General features: G+C 51.6%; 8 protein-coding genes across 8 annotated transcripts; 4 read left to right on the top strand and 4 right to left on the bottom strand.

The window, feature by feature from the left end:
* Positions 1-91: 91 nt before the first annotated feature.
* On the bottom strand, positions 92-1,558 carry A1O5_08039 (uncharacterized protein; the record flags this gene model as incomplete). The annotated part of the gene is made up of 2 exons (XM_007748624.1): positions 92-1,204; positions 1,259-1,558. 2 exons carry the CDS (start codon positions 1,556-1,558, stop codon positions 92-94), a joined length of 1,413 nt encoding a protein of 470 aa, XP_007746814.1.
* Positions 1,559-1,789: 231 nt separating this feature from the next.
* Positions 1,790-2,221, bottom strand: A1O5_08038 (uncharacterized protein; the record flags this gene model as incomplete). Its single annotated transcript, XM_007748623.1, has 2 exons — positions 1,790-1,950; positions 1,990-2,221. The coding sequence occupies 2 exons, from the start codon at positions 2,219-2,221 to the stop codon at positions 1,790-1,792; spliced, it is 393 nt and encodes a 130-aa protein (XP_007746813.1).
* Positions 2,222-3,222: 1,001 nt separating this feature from the next.
* Positions 3,223-4,365, bottom strand: A1O5_08037 (uncharacterized protein; the record flags this gene model as incomplete). The annotated part of the gene is made up of 4 exons (XM_007748622.1): positions 3,223-3,751; positions 3,808-3,872; positions 3,931-4,274; positions 4,323-4,365. The coding sequence occupies 4 exons, from the start codon at positions 4,363-4,365 to the stop codon at positions 3,223-3,225; spliced, it is 981 nt and encodes a 326-aa protein (XP_007746812.1).
* Positions 4,366-5,299: 934 nt separating this feature from the next.
* Positions 5,300-5,557, top strand: A1O5_08036 (uncharacterized protein; the record flags this gene model as incomplete). Its single annotated transcript, XM_007748621.1, has 1 exon — positions 5,300-5,557. The coding sequence occupies one exon, from the start codon at positions 5,300-5,302 to the stop codon at positions 5,555-5,557; it is 258 nt and encodes an 85-aa protein (XP_007746811.1).
* Positions 5,558-5,593: 36 nt separating this feature from the next.
* A1O5_08035 (3-oxoacyl-[acyl-carrier protein] reductase) lies at positions 5,594-5,947 on the top strand (the record flags this gene model as incomplete). Its single annotated transcript, XM_007748620.1, has 1 exon — positions 5,594-5,947. One exon carries the CDS (start codon positions 5,594-5,596, stop codon positions 5,945-5,947), a length of 354 nt encoding a protein of 117 aa, XP_007746810.1.
* Positions 5,948-6,527: 580 nt separating this feature from the next.
* Positions 6,528-8,552, top strand: A1O5_08034 (uncharacterized protein; the record flags this gene model as incomplete). The annotated part of the gene is made up of 5 exons (XM_007748619.1): positions 6,528-6,624; positions 6,698-6,872; positions 6,962-7,500; positions 7,549-8,378; positions 8,430-8,552. 5 exons carry the CDS (start codon positions 6,528-6,530, stop codon positions 8,550-8,552), a joined length of 1,764 nt encoding a protein of 587 aa, XP_007746809.1.
* Positions 8,553-8,937: 385 nt separating this feature from the next.
* On the top strand, positions 8,938-10,626 carry A1O5_08033 (acetyltransferase; the record flags this gene model as incomplete). The annotated part of the gene is made up of 6 exons (XM_007748618.1): positions 8,938-8,983; positions 9,039-9,063; positions 9,118-9,177; positions 9,238-9,265; positions 9,322-9,667; positions 9,725-10,626. 6 exons carry the CDS (start codon positions 8,938-8,940, stop codon positions 10,624-10,626), a joined length of 1,407 nt encoding a protein of 468 aa, XP_007746808.1.
* A 585-nt stretch (positions 10,627-11,211) lies between these two features.
* A1O5_08032 (uncharacterized protein) lies at positions 11,212-13,086 on the bottom strand (the record flags this gene model as incomplete). Its single annotated transcript, XM_007748617.1, has 1 exon — positions 11,212-13,086. The coding sequence occupies one exon, from the start codon at positions 13,084-13,086 to the stop codon at positions 11,212-11,214; it is 1,875 nt and encodes a 624-aa protein (XP_007746807.1).
* Positions 13,087-13,295: the final 209 nt, after the last annotated feature.

The following is a 13,295-nucleotide window of genomic DNA, read 5'->3' as shown; positions in this document are numbered from 1 at the left end:
AACTCTGGATACCCGGAAATTTGTCTTCAAACCTGCCATCCTCATCGTTCCTCATAGTTGCCAACGTGGGCCGCGACAATGGTCCACCATTTTAGATGAACGGTTCGAGGTCTGCTAGAGTCTCAAAAGCAACGTCCCCTCCTTCACCTCCTCCAACACCAACCAATCCAAACAACGCGGGATCAATGCTCGTCGAAGTCATCGAAACCAAGTCCGTCCCTCCGTCCGTGCTAGTATCTGACCCCGCCGCTCCACCAACATCGACTCCTATCCCGGCGTGCGCCGTGACGGCAGCGCCCTCTCGCGCGGCAAGTTCGGCGTGCAAGACCCTGAGCGGTTCCCACAGGTTGTCGTTGCCCGCGAGGAAGTCGATCGAGGAACGGTTCTGGAAGAGCTGTTCGATGCGGCAGCTGGCGGCGCGGGCTTCGGGCGTGTTGCTCAGCACCTCGTGGCGGAGGACCGTGGAGAGCATGGTGGCGACCGAGTGCCATGAAAAGGCCCGGACGACAGCCCAGTCGAGACTGTAGGGCGTGTAGAAGCCGATGAGATGCTGGGTGCTTTTGCAGGAGTCGATGGCCAGGTGGTAGGCTTTGGCATCGAGCCCGGCCCGCTGAGTCTCGTTGATGCTCCTCGCATTCAGGATTGATTGGAGTTGTATCAATCTGAGCCTTTTGAATGCTTGGTGGAAGAGGTCTTTCGCGAGCTTCTGCAGTATGTCGTTCTCGTCCAGGTTTCTAATGCAGAGGATATCCAGTCGATCCCGGGCTTGCCGCAGGACCTCGTTTTGAAGATCCAAATAGCCACAAACCGTCATAGAGGGCGTGTAAGTGTTGTTGAGGATGAATATTGCGAGAGCGCCCACCTCGTAGTGAATCAAGGCCAACGCCATGTCGGTGAATCTGTTCTGCTCTCGAGGACGAGTTGAAGCGAACTCGGTAGTATGCCAGTCGGAGTCGTCCTGGTTTTGAGGAAGAGAAGTATCATTATCAACGGGTTGAATCATTGGTTGGAGCCTGTGGTTCTCAACACACCAGGTATCCAGAAGTGCGAGGTGATGCCAGAGTCGTCGCCGTAGCTCGATCTGCCACGGAGAAAGAGAAAAATGTGCCCCATCGTGATTGAGACCCATTCGTCTAGCCATTGCAAAAGCCACGGCTAAGAGACTGTTAGCGTGGAGCATTTCGCCTGTCCAGAAGAGAAGTGTCTGAGAGGGTAGTGAGCGGTTTGATCGTATCCTGATCGAGACATTAAAACATACAATGTATAACAAGAATGTCTGCAGTGTCGATAATGACTGACTTGTGGTGAGGTTCATTCGACTCAGACTGTGCTCCACATATGAGCGATATCGCGAAAGCAACACCTTTTTGGACTCATGAAGGCGATACTCGACCAGGGTTGAGCACATCGACAGCAGTGCTAGAGAGTAGACCACCAAGAGACGACATCCGAACTCGGTGGGATTCGCAGACACGCCGCGGCGGAAATGATTCAGCTCGACCTGCAGCGTCGGCTTGTGCAGGATCTTGACAAATGGGTCCACCTTGTCAAGAAACATCTGAATTAAGAAGTCGCTTTCGGATATGGGGCGGGTGGGCGAAAGCAGGTTGGCTTTGGCCACCTGTGTAGGGGAAGAACAAAGCGTCCCTTTGCGACTTGGGTTCTGCTTGCAAGGTAAATTTCAGGTCTCCTACCTACATGACAAGATCAGACTCGGTCCCGAAAAAGAAATTGCAGGTTCGATGCAATTGGAGGTCTGCATTGAACGAACTTCGTCATACATAGCAGCCTAGAAACCTTTCTGCAGATAGCGGGACCTGTCCTTTTCGAATACAAGTTTGCCATCTGTAGCACCATCTTCTGGTGTAGCAGCTTGACCGGAGAACCTGTGTTGGATGTTCTGGGTCATGGTTTCCATCGGGTTTCCTGCTGAGCGGACGGGTTTGAGTCCTGTCCCTCTGTTGAGCTGTTGACAGGAAACGGACTCACCTTGCTGCGGTCGACGACTCGGATTCTGCACGAGATCTTCGACTCGCCTGGATAACGGGTCATTCGACTTAGGCGTGTGTCGGTTCACTAGACGGCCTGAATCCTCGTAGACGCACTCGGCGCCGAAGCGTTGACAATTGAAACATGGCTCTGTCTTCGAACACCTGACCTTCTGCCGTCTACCGTCGACGCAGGGGAGATCCTGCGTAGGTAGAGGTGACTGGTGGCTCATCTCAGGAGGCAGAGTCCGGGCGTTTTTTTGTGAGTGGACACGGACAAGTGGAACGATGGGTTGAAAATTCCGACATTGACGGTGGCATTTTAATATGCTTCAATTGAAGCGACTTAATGTTGGATTGAAATAGGACGGTTGGAAGCTAGTGCGTGATGCCACAGGAACGAGACAGCTATATCCATGTTGACGAGCTGAATCATCTCCTGTTATCATATGACAGAATCAGATCGCCCAAGCCCCTTACCGGTGCTCGATAAACTCTGGGATATTAACCAGGCGGAAAAGATCACTTTGCTGGAGAGGTCTTTTGACGCAAAGCTACCTAGGTAAATAGGGGTGAGCTGCGAGCTGTGGGAGATGGATTTCCCATGGTGGCGCAGCTGTGGAGCGCGTTTGTCGCCAGGCCTCCGCAGGGGAAGACAGAGTAGGGAATATTACCACCACGACAGATATACCAAGTATGTATTATATCCCCCTATACTTACCTGGATGTTTAGTATCCAGAATGACAGCTGTGGACTGGGAGATTGTCCCAAGCCCCGCCCCTAATGACCACGCCTGAGACTGCTGCGACTCACAACAAGCTCATGGGCATCGGCCAAAATCCTCGCATGATGTTGAACGGAATATCAGTGACCTGGTGTGCAAGGTGGCAAGGCTGTCTCATTTTCCCTGCAAAAGGAGAATTCCAAGGGGTAAGACATATCTGGATGGTGAACCATGTACCGTGCTCAGTCATGCGCGATAAAGCTCACAATTCTATCTTTCGATCCTCCAATGCTGCTAAGGTTTATCTTACACCAATCTATCCCTTAAGCCATGCGTTGGCGATGATTTGAACCATCTCCAGAGTAGTCCTCACAAAGACATCCAAAACATCAGCCTTCGAGTTCATTTGAAAAAGAGCCCGATGCATCAGACTCGGACAGTGGACGGTCAACGCAGGGACGGCGGCAATCATGCAAAGCTGGGACTTTTGGATTGGTGCCAGCTGGTGTCTAGAAGGTATGGGCCCCGAGATCTTCCTGTATCTGAACCAATATCGACGGATGTGTCGCCCTAAAGCCCAACCTTGCCGCGCGGTCTCCCTGCACCAGCATGTTTGCGGCTATCAACAACCCGATCTCTCCTTCCCCTGCCTCAGCCGCTGGCACGCTTTTCGGCTCTGGCGAGGCCACGACGCCCTTGGCATGCAGAATCTTTGCCAATACAGAGCTCAATTCTTTCCAGGCGACCCTCTCACCATGAAGAATATAGTACCTGGAGTAGGCGCTGCCCGTGGGCTTCTCCGTTCCGGCGATCCCTATTATCTTTGTGAGGAATGGAACGGCATCTTCGACATGGACCGTGCTAGCGATGGCCGAACCATCGCCGATATACGGGACGAAGCCATGTTGTTTGGCATTGGAAGTAAAAATGTTGTACGCAACCCCCAGGTTTGGCGCGGGCCCGATGTTGGAGCCGTAGGTTATTGCAAAACAGACAACGTAAGTGATGATCTTTCCACGTACTCCTGCTTCGAGCACCCTGACCCCAAGTCAGTACTTCAAACTCCCAACAGATGAGATGTCGGCAACTCTTACGGTACGTCTGTGGGGCCGTTGAACATGCCCCGAACAATCTGTCGAATGTCATCTTCATTGTCGTCCTGTTGCCCAAGTCAGAAACATATTCATGCCTTGTTGTAACTTCATGGGGAGACGGACATTCCACACTTTGCTGTCGGGATTGAAGTTGCCGCTCTTGCCATTATCAATAAAATTCCCCGTTCCAGATATATGGATCAAAGTGCCCTTGGCGTGCTCAGGTCTGTCTTCCATTCCTGAGATCACGTTGTTGATGAAGCCACCATCAAAGGAAGAAATGGCATTGACAACAATATCATGCTCCCAGCTCAATGACCGTACCAGGTCTATATCGGAGATGGAACCATGAACGATTCGATCTGCATTGACCGTGGCTCTGAACCATTCGTCGACGTTCGTGTTGCGTAAAAATACCGTCAGAGGCCATTCAGGATGGGCTTTTTTGACATGAACGGCTAAACGGGCTTGAATTCGGTCAGTGCATGTTCTGAGAGCTCGATGAAGTTACCAACATCCAATGAGGCCAGTTGCCCCGAAAAGGAGCACGGAGGGCATGCTGAGAATCAACCACTTCTAGTCTCACAATGGCGAAATACCTCTGTACGCAAGTGATTGCTGTGACAGACCTTTTTGGAGGGAGACATCCATGTGCAGATGCTCGTGATATACCCTCTTACAATGGGCAATTACATCTTCAACGTTCGCCGGTCATGTAGATGTCGCTCCATGGTTTGGTAATTCATCGATGGTTACTCAGAAGATCGGCCGCCCGGCATAGATCTCTCATCCGCTCGGATCCCAGAAGATGCCTCGCGAGTTTGTTTTAGATAAGCCACGCGTCGGCGAGCCATATTCTCGCCGAGCGAGCGAACCAATGGAGGCTGAGATGCTGGTCCATGATCATGTAATCGTCCTGCCGGGGCTCTGGTGACTTCAGTTCTGGAAAACGCTAGAGAGACTATATTGGCTTTTATGATCAGTAGCCTCGTCGGGATCTTGCAGGTAGGATCATCACTTCCTGCACCATCAGTCAGCGGTCCACAATAACAACGGAGCGAGGGAGGAAGAACGGCTGCGGAACTCCCGACAGGCCGCACATACTCTGTAAGATGGGTGGATGTTATGGCTTTACGATGATCGCACAGGCCCTGCTGAGAAGAAGCGGGTTCGTTTCCATTCCACGACACGATCGTATTGAGATAAAAGGGACCCTTCAGCAGCTCTTTGACACTTTCGACTCTTCACGGTGATACGCCTCTACATTTTCAGAGACTACCCATAAGAGACTCTTTCGTCGTCAAAGCTCACCAAGATACTATGGATCAACAATACCTCAAGGGTAAGACAGCAATTGTCACAGAGGCAGGAAAACCGAACGGGATTGGAGCTGCATCGGCAATTGCGCTCGCTGAACACGGTGCCAATGTATACTCCTCGACACCATTTTCACGACAGAAGGGGTTGACAGTTGGTATCCAGGTTTTGATCCATGATAAAAACTCGGCCGGGCCAGCAGAGAAACTTGTGGCCAAAATCAACGAGCCTTGGGGTTCAATCTATTGCCGTCAAAACCGATGCCTCGAGTGCTAACTTTGGAACCACTCTGGTCAACGCTGCTCTGAAGTCGTTCACAACAGAAACCATCGACATCATCGTCAATAATGCAGGGTTCGCCACACCAAATCCCGAGGGCATCGCATCTGTCGGATTTGACGAGTGGGATCAGGTGTTTCGCATCAATGTGTGAGGCCCTTTTGTCCTCATTCAAGCAGCACTGCCGCACATGAAAGCCGGAGGCCGTATCATCAACATCGGCAGCATAATTTCTCGCCTCGGTTCATGGATGTTGCCGGTCTATTGTGCGTCCAAGGGAGCTCTGACCTCGATGACGGTGGCAATTTCAGAAGAGCTCGGCCCTAAGGGTATCACAGCCAACATGGTTTCGCCGGGGCCCATCGCCACTGACTTGCCCATGGAGGGGTCACCAATTAGAACAAGATTGAGGAACAATCAGCACATCAAGAGGGAGGGCTCACCGAAAGAAGTTGCTGAGACGGTCCTGTTCATGGCGAGTCCAGGGGCATCCTACATCACTGGTCAGGTTATACATGTGGACGGGGGTATTGCTTTCCCGTGATGACAATGGGAGAGTTAGATCGGCGCTTGGAATGCCAGAACATCCCGGTCTGGAGGGCTCAAATATTGGGACATGAGGATATCCGTAGGTAGCCTTCAGTACGTACCTAGGTAGTGATGCCTCACCAACTGCTTGGACAGAGCATGATGGCCGAGGCAAGTCGCAAAGTGGCTGATTATAACGCTTCTGTTCCATATCGCTTTGCGAGCCCTGACTCTTATCTAGGTGTCACTGATTTGCAATGTCCAGTGGAAGTCAGAATCTGACAATGACCCTGGGCTGGAAATGAGATGGGCACGATTTCACTCGCTCAGTCGCTCTTTCACCCACACAGACCCCCCACATTTGCGAATAAGCAGGGGCTTCCCCCACAGCCTCGGTCCCCTAGCCTTCCCGCTCGCCGCTTACTCGGTAACATATCATTCTTCCGCCTATTCATCTTACGCTATATAGCTGGCTTTGAGTTCCTACATAGCCGTCATCCCCTGGCGAGGATATCAAAGTCAACAAAATCCATCACGTTTACCTTTTATCCTCATTCTGCTCACACTGGCTTGAAAGCGAGCTCACCCTCACCATCATGTCTGCGCCGACTATTTGCATGGGGCAGTACCTCTTCCGACGGATCAAGCAACTCGGAACAGAGCATATTCTAGGCGTCCCAGGGGATTTTAATCGTACGTCCAACTACCCTTTGTCCGCATACCTGCAAGATCACACTCTGACCCCCTCGGCGCTCTCACCCTTCAGTCATTCTTCTCGATGAAATCTACAACGTCTCGGGCTTGAAATGGATCGGCTGTTGCAATGAACTCAACGGCGCATATGCTGCTGATGGCTACACGCGGATCAAAGGCTCTCCGGCTGTGCTGATCACGACGTATGCTGTAGGGGAATTGTCGGCGATGAATGGCGTGGGAGGCGCGTAAGTTTACTTTCGGCCCAGGCGGATGTGGATGGACCTGGTGCTAGGGGTGGACCGGTTGCTGACTGAAAGTTTTGAGGAGAGAATAGGTATGCGGAGCATGCGGGCATGATTCATATTGTCGGCATGCCGGCGAGATCGCTGCAGAAAGCGCGAGCAATGCTGCATCACACGATGAAAGCTAACATGGACCACGCAACTTACATCCATATGGCAGCACCCATCCGAGAAACCCATGCATACCTGATGGACGACAAGACAATGGCAGAGGAGATAGACAGAACCATTGCGACCTGCATACGGAGTCGGCTTCCTGTCTACATCTACGTCCCCGTCGATGCTGTGTCGGTGCAACTGGACGCAAAGCGCTTAGAGACGCCGCTAGACGTGACCGTGCGGAACGGAGATGGCAAAACCGAAGACCAGATTGTCAGCAGTACGCTCTCCTTGATTGAGAATGCCTCGAGCCCAGTGATCTTGGCTGATGTCCTCGCAATACGACACGGCGGGCATGAGTTGACCAGAGAGTTGGCCGAGCTTACTCACTTCCCGAGTTATTCTACCCCATTGTCTAAAGGCGTCATCGACGAGACACTTCCTTATTACAACGGGCTATACAATGGGAAAGGTGGGTAGCCGGAACTCAATTCCTTGCCATTAACTAACTCGTTATTAGTGTCCTTCCCCGGGGTGGCTGAGAGTATCGAGAGTTCGGATCTGGTCCTGAACATCGGCCCACTTCTCTCAGACTCCAACACCGGGGGTTTCACGAGAGAAATCAAGGATGACAATCTCGTGCTCCTTGGACACGACTCATGTCAAGTTAAAAATCAGAAATTCGATGGCGTCCATTTCTTGCCTGTCCTGAGAAGACTGGTCGCGGAGCTGAAAGCAAATTCTCAGAAATACAACCTTCCCCGTCCCCCCAACAGCCCCAGACTCGAGACACCTGTGCTGAACGACTCCAAGTCTGGAGAGATAAAACAATCGTATGTTTGGCAACGACTCGGTCAGTTCTTGAGGAAAGACGACATCCTGTTAGTAGAATCTGGGACAGCTCAATTTGGAATGCCAGATGCCACTTTCCCACCCAATATCAAATTCATCACCCAAACTTTTTGGTCGTCTATCGGATACACCGTTGGCGCCTGCTTCGGCGCCCTAATCGCGGCAAAGGAGCTAAACCATAGCGGGCGCATCATTTTGATCGTCGGCGAAGGGAGTCTCCAGATGACAGTGCAAGAGATTGGATCATACATCCGATATGGATTCAAACCCATAATTTTTGTCATCAACAATAACGGGTATGCTATTGAAAGAGCAATCCACGGACCAGAGCAGGGATACAACGACGTCAGCGTGTTGTGGGATTACCAGAAGATGCTCGAGTTCTTTGGAGCAAGAGAGGACACTAGTGTGAAGGCGAAGAGTCGAGCCACGAAGACGGTCGGAGAGTTGGAGGCAGTCCTGAACGATGATGATTTTGCCAGTGGGACCAATATCCAGGTACGTCCTGCCACACGCACCGCGTAAGATCCTGCACTAAAATCTTGCTAGCTTTGTGAAATCTTCTTGGATACATTCGATTATCCGTGGAGATTGACGCAGCAGATCGACATATCTAGAGCACGGACGAGGCGAGAAGCCGAGAGACTTACTGCGGCGACGGGCGAGGCATGACCATTTTCGCCCGACAGAGGTCGCGATGGCGAAGCCCTTGTTCGAGAAATAGATTTTCCAAAGTCTCGAAGGGCGACGTGGTGCAATGGGCACACACTTAGTCGACCTGTACGTATGTAGGATTAAATGTCGAGACGTCTCTGACGAGGCTGAGCTCCCCTCGCAAGGCTGGGATTTCATGGGGGAAGCACTGAGTCTAAACCGTAGTATGTCTTGGCAGGCATGACCTCATTCGCTGCGCTTCGACAAGAGCGACCTGGCATCCTGCGGTGGCATAGCGCGACAAACATGTTCACCGACCCTTGACCTGCTGCACTTCTTCCAATTATACCTGCTCTCTCACGATCTCTAACCCCCGACCGACGTTCATCTGAGCCCTTCGAAAATGGAGGAAATCGCCCCAGAATATGATGTTATCGTCCTCGGCACAGGTATGATTGCCATCTCTCCCTCAACCCCACCTTTTGTTGACTTGACCTCCTCTAGGCTTAACGGAATGTGTGCTTTCTGGGTAAGAATCAACCCAACCATTCACGAGAAGCCATTTTCGCTAACTTCATCCTAGGGTTCTTTCTGTCAAAGGCAAGAAAGTCCTTCATATCGATCGAAATGACCATTACGGCGGGTACGAGAACCGCAGTCTCCGGAGATGATGTTGGACTTCGAACTGACTAGGAACGCACAGCGAGGCTGCATCTGTCAACATCGAAGCTGTAAGCAGGGTATTTCTCCAAAGACCGGGAACCTATCTGACCTTCCATCTATCCAGCTCTTCAAGAGATATGGAAACCATGGCCCGAGTGAAGAGCCATGGAAGAAATACGGCCGCACCAACGACTGGAACATCGATCTAGTGCCCAAGCTCCTGATGGCAAATGGCGAACTCACAAATATTCTTGTCTCAACCGATGTCACACGATACCTCGAATTCAAACAGATCGCAGGCAGCTTTGTACAACAAGGCGCAGGTCCTCGCGCGACAGTTGCGAAAGTCCCCTCCACTGCTGCCGAGGCATTAAGTTCACCGTTGATGGGCCTATTCGAGAAGAGGAGGGCAAAGAAATTTCTGGAGTGGGTGGGTGCCTTTGAAGAGAACAACCCAGCAACACACTATGGTGGGGATAAAGATAATCCCGGAATTCCCGTCGGATGGAGCTGATATTCTACTGCAGGAATGAATATGAATCAGTGCACGATGAAAGAAGTCTATGATAAATTCGGACTAGAACCCTCCACACGAGACTTCATCGGTCATTCTATGGCCCTGTACCCGACCGACGAATATCTCAACACCCCCGGCATGGCCATGGAGACCGTGGAGAGAATTCGCCTATACGCCAACTCGATGGCCCGCTACGGTAAATCACCATACATCTACCCGCTATACGGCCTGGGGGAACTTCCACAAGGCTTTGCCCGTCTCTCTGCTATCTACGGGGGAACATACATGCTCAACACCGCCGTGGACGAGTTTCTTTACGACGGCAACAAAATCTCTGGCATCAAAGCAACTATGCGAGAACGAGGGGAAGAGAACGAAGAAGGCATGAAATTCACCACAAAGACCAAGATGATCCTCGGCGACCCCTCCTACTTCCCTGGCAAGGTCCAAGTAGTAGGCCACCTACTCAAAGCCATCTGCATTTTGAACCACCCGCTTGAAAAGACCGCAGATGCCGATTCCTTGCAACTCATCATCCCACAATCCCAAGTCGGGCGAAAACATGACATTTACATCGCCATGGTATCCGCTGCTCATAATGTCTGTCCCAAAGGATACTATGTCGCAATCGTTTCCACTATTGCCGAAACCTCTGCGAACCACCATCTCGAACTGCAGCCGGGGCTCGAAAGACTTGGCCGCATTGAAGAGAAATTCATGGGCCCACCGATCCCACTATATCAGCCGTTGGAGAGCGGTGTGAACGATCAGATCTTCATCAGTAACAGCTTTGATGCATCAAGTCATTTTGAGACTGTCACGGAGAATGTGAGGGACATCTATCAGAGGGCGACGGGAGAGGAGTTGAAAGTGGAAGGGTTGAGGGAGGGCCAGACTCTGGCTGAGGAATGAGGACAATCCGAGACGGGACGGGGGATTGCCTTTGAGAAATGGAGGGAAGACTCGAGGATATGGAATGGCTTGATACATATGCATGGCGGCTAGCGAACGTACGGATGGCTCTGGCAGATGGTTGTAGAGATCAGGATAGGGCGGCTAAAACCCCACCGTTCTGCACAGGCGTCTTCGGGAGTGCCCCCAATCTACAAGTCCAAGTTGATCAACCCCTGAACGCCTTCCTCGAGTACAAATACGGCCCTTGTGACATTGCGGGTTGGTCGTTCATGGAGCACTATCACATCCAATACGTTCAACCCATTTTAGCGTGCAGCATTTCTATCCTTGTGAGTACGCGCGTGAGCGAGAGAGGAGGATATCATAGAGAGAGAGAAGGGAGTTTGATATGATGATATGTGAGTATGTGCTTTTCAAATTAATGATAATGGGAGAATGAAACTATATACACCATCGCAACCACCAAGCAGTCCTCGGGGCAGCCAGGTAGCCAGGCTAGTGAGGGGAGAAAAATGTAAAAATAAAGCCAATATCCTCTTTACTTCTGGTATCCGGCGAGGACGGAAGGCTGCTTGATCACATTTATTCGAACACACCAACGCCATGCATCCAACACCCCCTGAATTGGCCGCCTCTTCCCTTGACCACCCGCCAATATCTGGGATGTCTTGGACACAGCGGGCTGCTGGGCAGATGCTCGGGGATGGTCAAGTCAAATTGCTCAGCCTCCTGCAAGATCTTTTGGATCTTGGACAGACACTCTAGCGAGTTGACTCTTCTGTCCCCTTCTTTGGCATTGTTCATTTCTCCTTGGTCGGCCTGGATTCCCAAGTCGAGTTCTGCCAGCTTCACATCGTACCAGTCCCCAGTCAGGATCCGTTTGCTCTTGCTTTGGGTCCTTTCTAGCTTCTTGCTGATTGGTGCGGACCAGGTATGACCCAAGGTTGCGGTGCTCTCTAGACTAGTACTTGCACTGTCCACTCCAGCTTCAGCGCTGTCTGATCCACGTAAGCTGCCAGTCCGTCTAGGGGCGTTGTAGTCGAAGAAGAATCCTCTCCATCGGCCATCTGCGCCTTCTTCCGGCAGCGGTGGCGTGTGTATTCGACGAGCCTCGCTTGGTAGGTAGCTGGTCCCTCCTCTGATACTGATGTCGACTCTCAGGAATTCCTCGGTCTCTGCACTAGGGCTTCTTTTAACTTTGTAAGTGGCTGTTTCGTCTGGAGTATTGGAGGGAGCGACGCCTAAGCGTAGGTTCCTCTGGCTTGAAGTGTACGATTGTATGTCCGAGAATTGTTCACCACTACCTTTTTGATTGTTGCCAATCTCAGATGTAATGCCTTGCACGGTCTGCGGTTCCTTTTTTGCTTGTGACAACGACTTGTCTGAAAAAGTTCTCCACCTCAACGGTCTTATAACCTGAGGCGGCCACAGCGAGGTTTGGGGTCCTTGTTTTATCTCTTGCAAGATTCCGGTCACACGTTGAAGTGTCTCTGATGTATAGTTCCTCTTGAGCTGGCTGGTATGATCTGCCATTCGTGTATCTCTTACGTTTGATGACTGTTGCAGCTCAGTAATGGTTGGCGTCCTTGCGCGTTTGGGCAGACTCACACGGCGGATATAGTGAAGAGGGATCGTTAGGATTTGTTTGGGATTGAGTGAACTTCTGCGAGACGATGTCTGGCCTTGCTGCTCCGAAGACTGAGTCTTTCTACGACGCGAGTCGGGCTCCGTGAACTCTGTCTCCACCTTTATAGAACTGGTCTTGGACTTTTCGGCAGTAGGAATGCTCTTCGATGGTGGCCTTAACGGGGTTTGATCCGTCCGGACAACAATGATGTCGCCGACGCTCGTCTGCGTCTTCGTCTCTGACACAGTCGAAGACGGTCGCCGAGCGAAATCAGCTGAGGCATTTCTCCCCTCGACCCTGGTACTCCAAGAAGGCGACCTCGCCAGGGCACGGCTCAGCTTTGGCCGACGAAAGGGATATGAATGAGTTTCTTTCGTCGGGCGTACTCCCAATGGAGGCGAACTCTTCGCCGTCGCGCCAGAGGAACGTCGAGACGAGTGCAGGGAAGAAAATTCTTCTGATCGACCAGTTCTAGGCTTTCCGGAAAGGGTCTCTTCACATGGGAGTGTGTGCAGCTCTGACGCACTAGCGATTTCCTGAGGCCGGCCTGTTTTAGTGGTATAGCTGTGTATTCTCTTGTGTATGGCATCGTATTCCGGATGGAAACGGAAATAGGGACGTCGAGTGGTGCTCTGTGAGTGTCGTCGGAGCCGTGTACCGGCGCTAATGTCGGTGGGGGAGACGCTTTGAGAGGAGCCATATAGGGTGGGAGAGATGTCAAAGTAGGAAGTGACCTCTTTCCTGAAAGACGCTTCATCTTGGTCTGTTGCTTGTCTCTTGCGCTTGGAGATAGTATTCTCAGCCACGAAAGAACCAGTTTGGTACACCATGACCAAGACTCCGATGAGTGAGGTGGGCAGTGGCGTCGCTATTCCAGCAGGAACTTCTGTGATCGGAGGAAAGCTCTATGTTGGAGGTGAAGAAGAACCACAAGGCGATAGATCGCTGAGTACTGTGTTCTAAGATATGCAGAAAACAGGGTATGGATAGGAGAATCCTCGTGAAGCAATGTCGGTTTGAGGTGGTTCTCCTGGTGAAG

The sequence above is a fragment of the Cladophialophora psammophila genome (assembly GCF_000585535.1).
Source record: "Cladophialophora psammophila CBS 110553 chromosome Unknown aczJe-supercont1.12, whole genome shotgun sequence".
NCBI lineage: Eukaryota > Fungi > Ascomycota > Eurotiomycetes > Chaetothyriales > Herpotrichiellaceae > Cladophialophora > Cladophialophora psammophila.
This window is presented reverse-complemented; position numbering and strand designations above follow the sequence as displayed.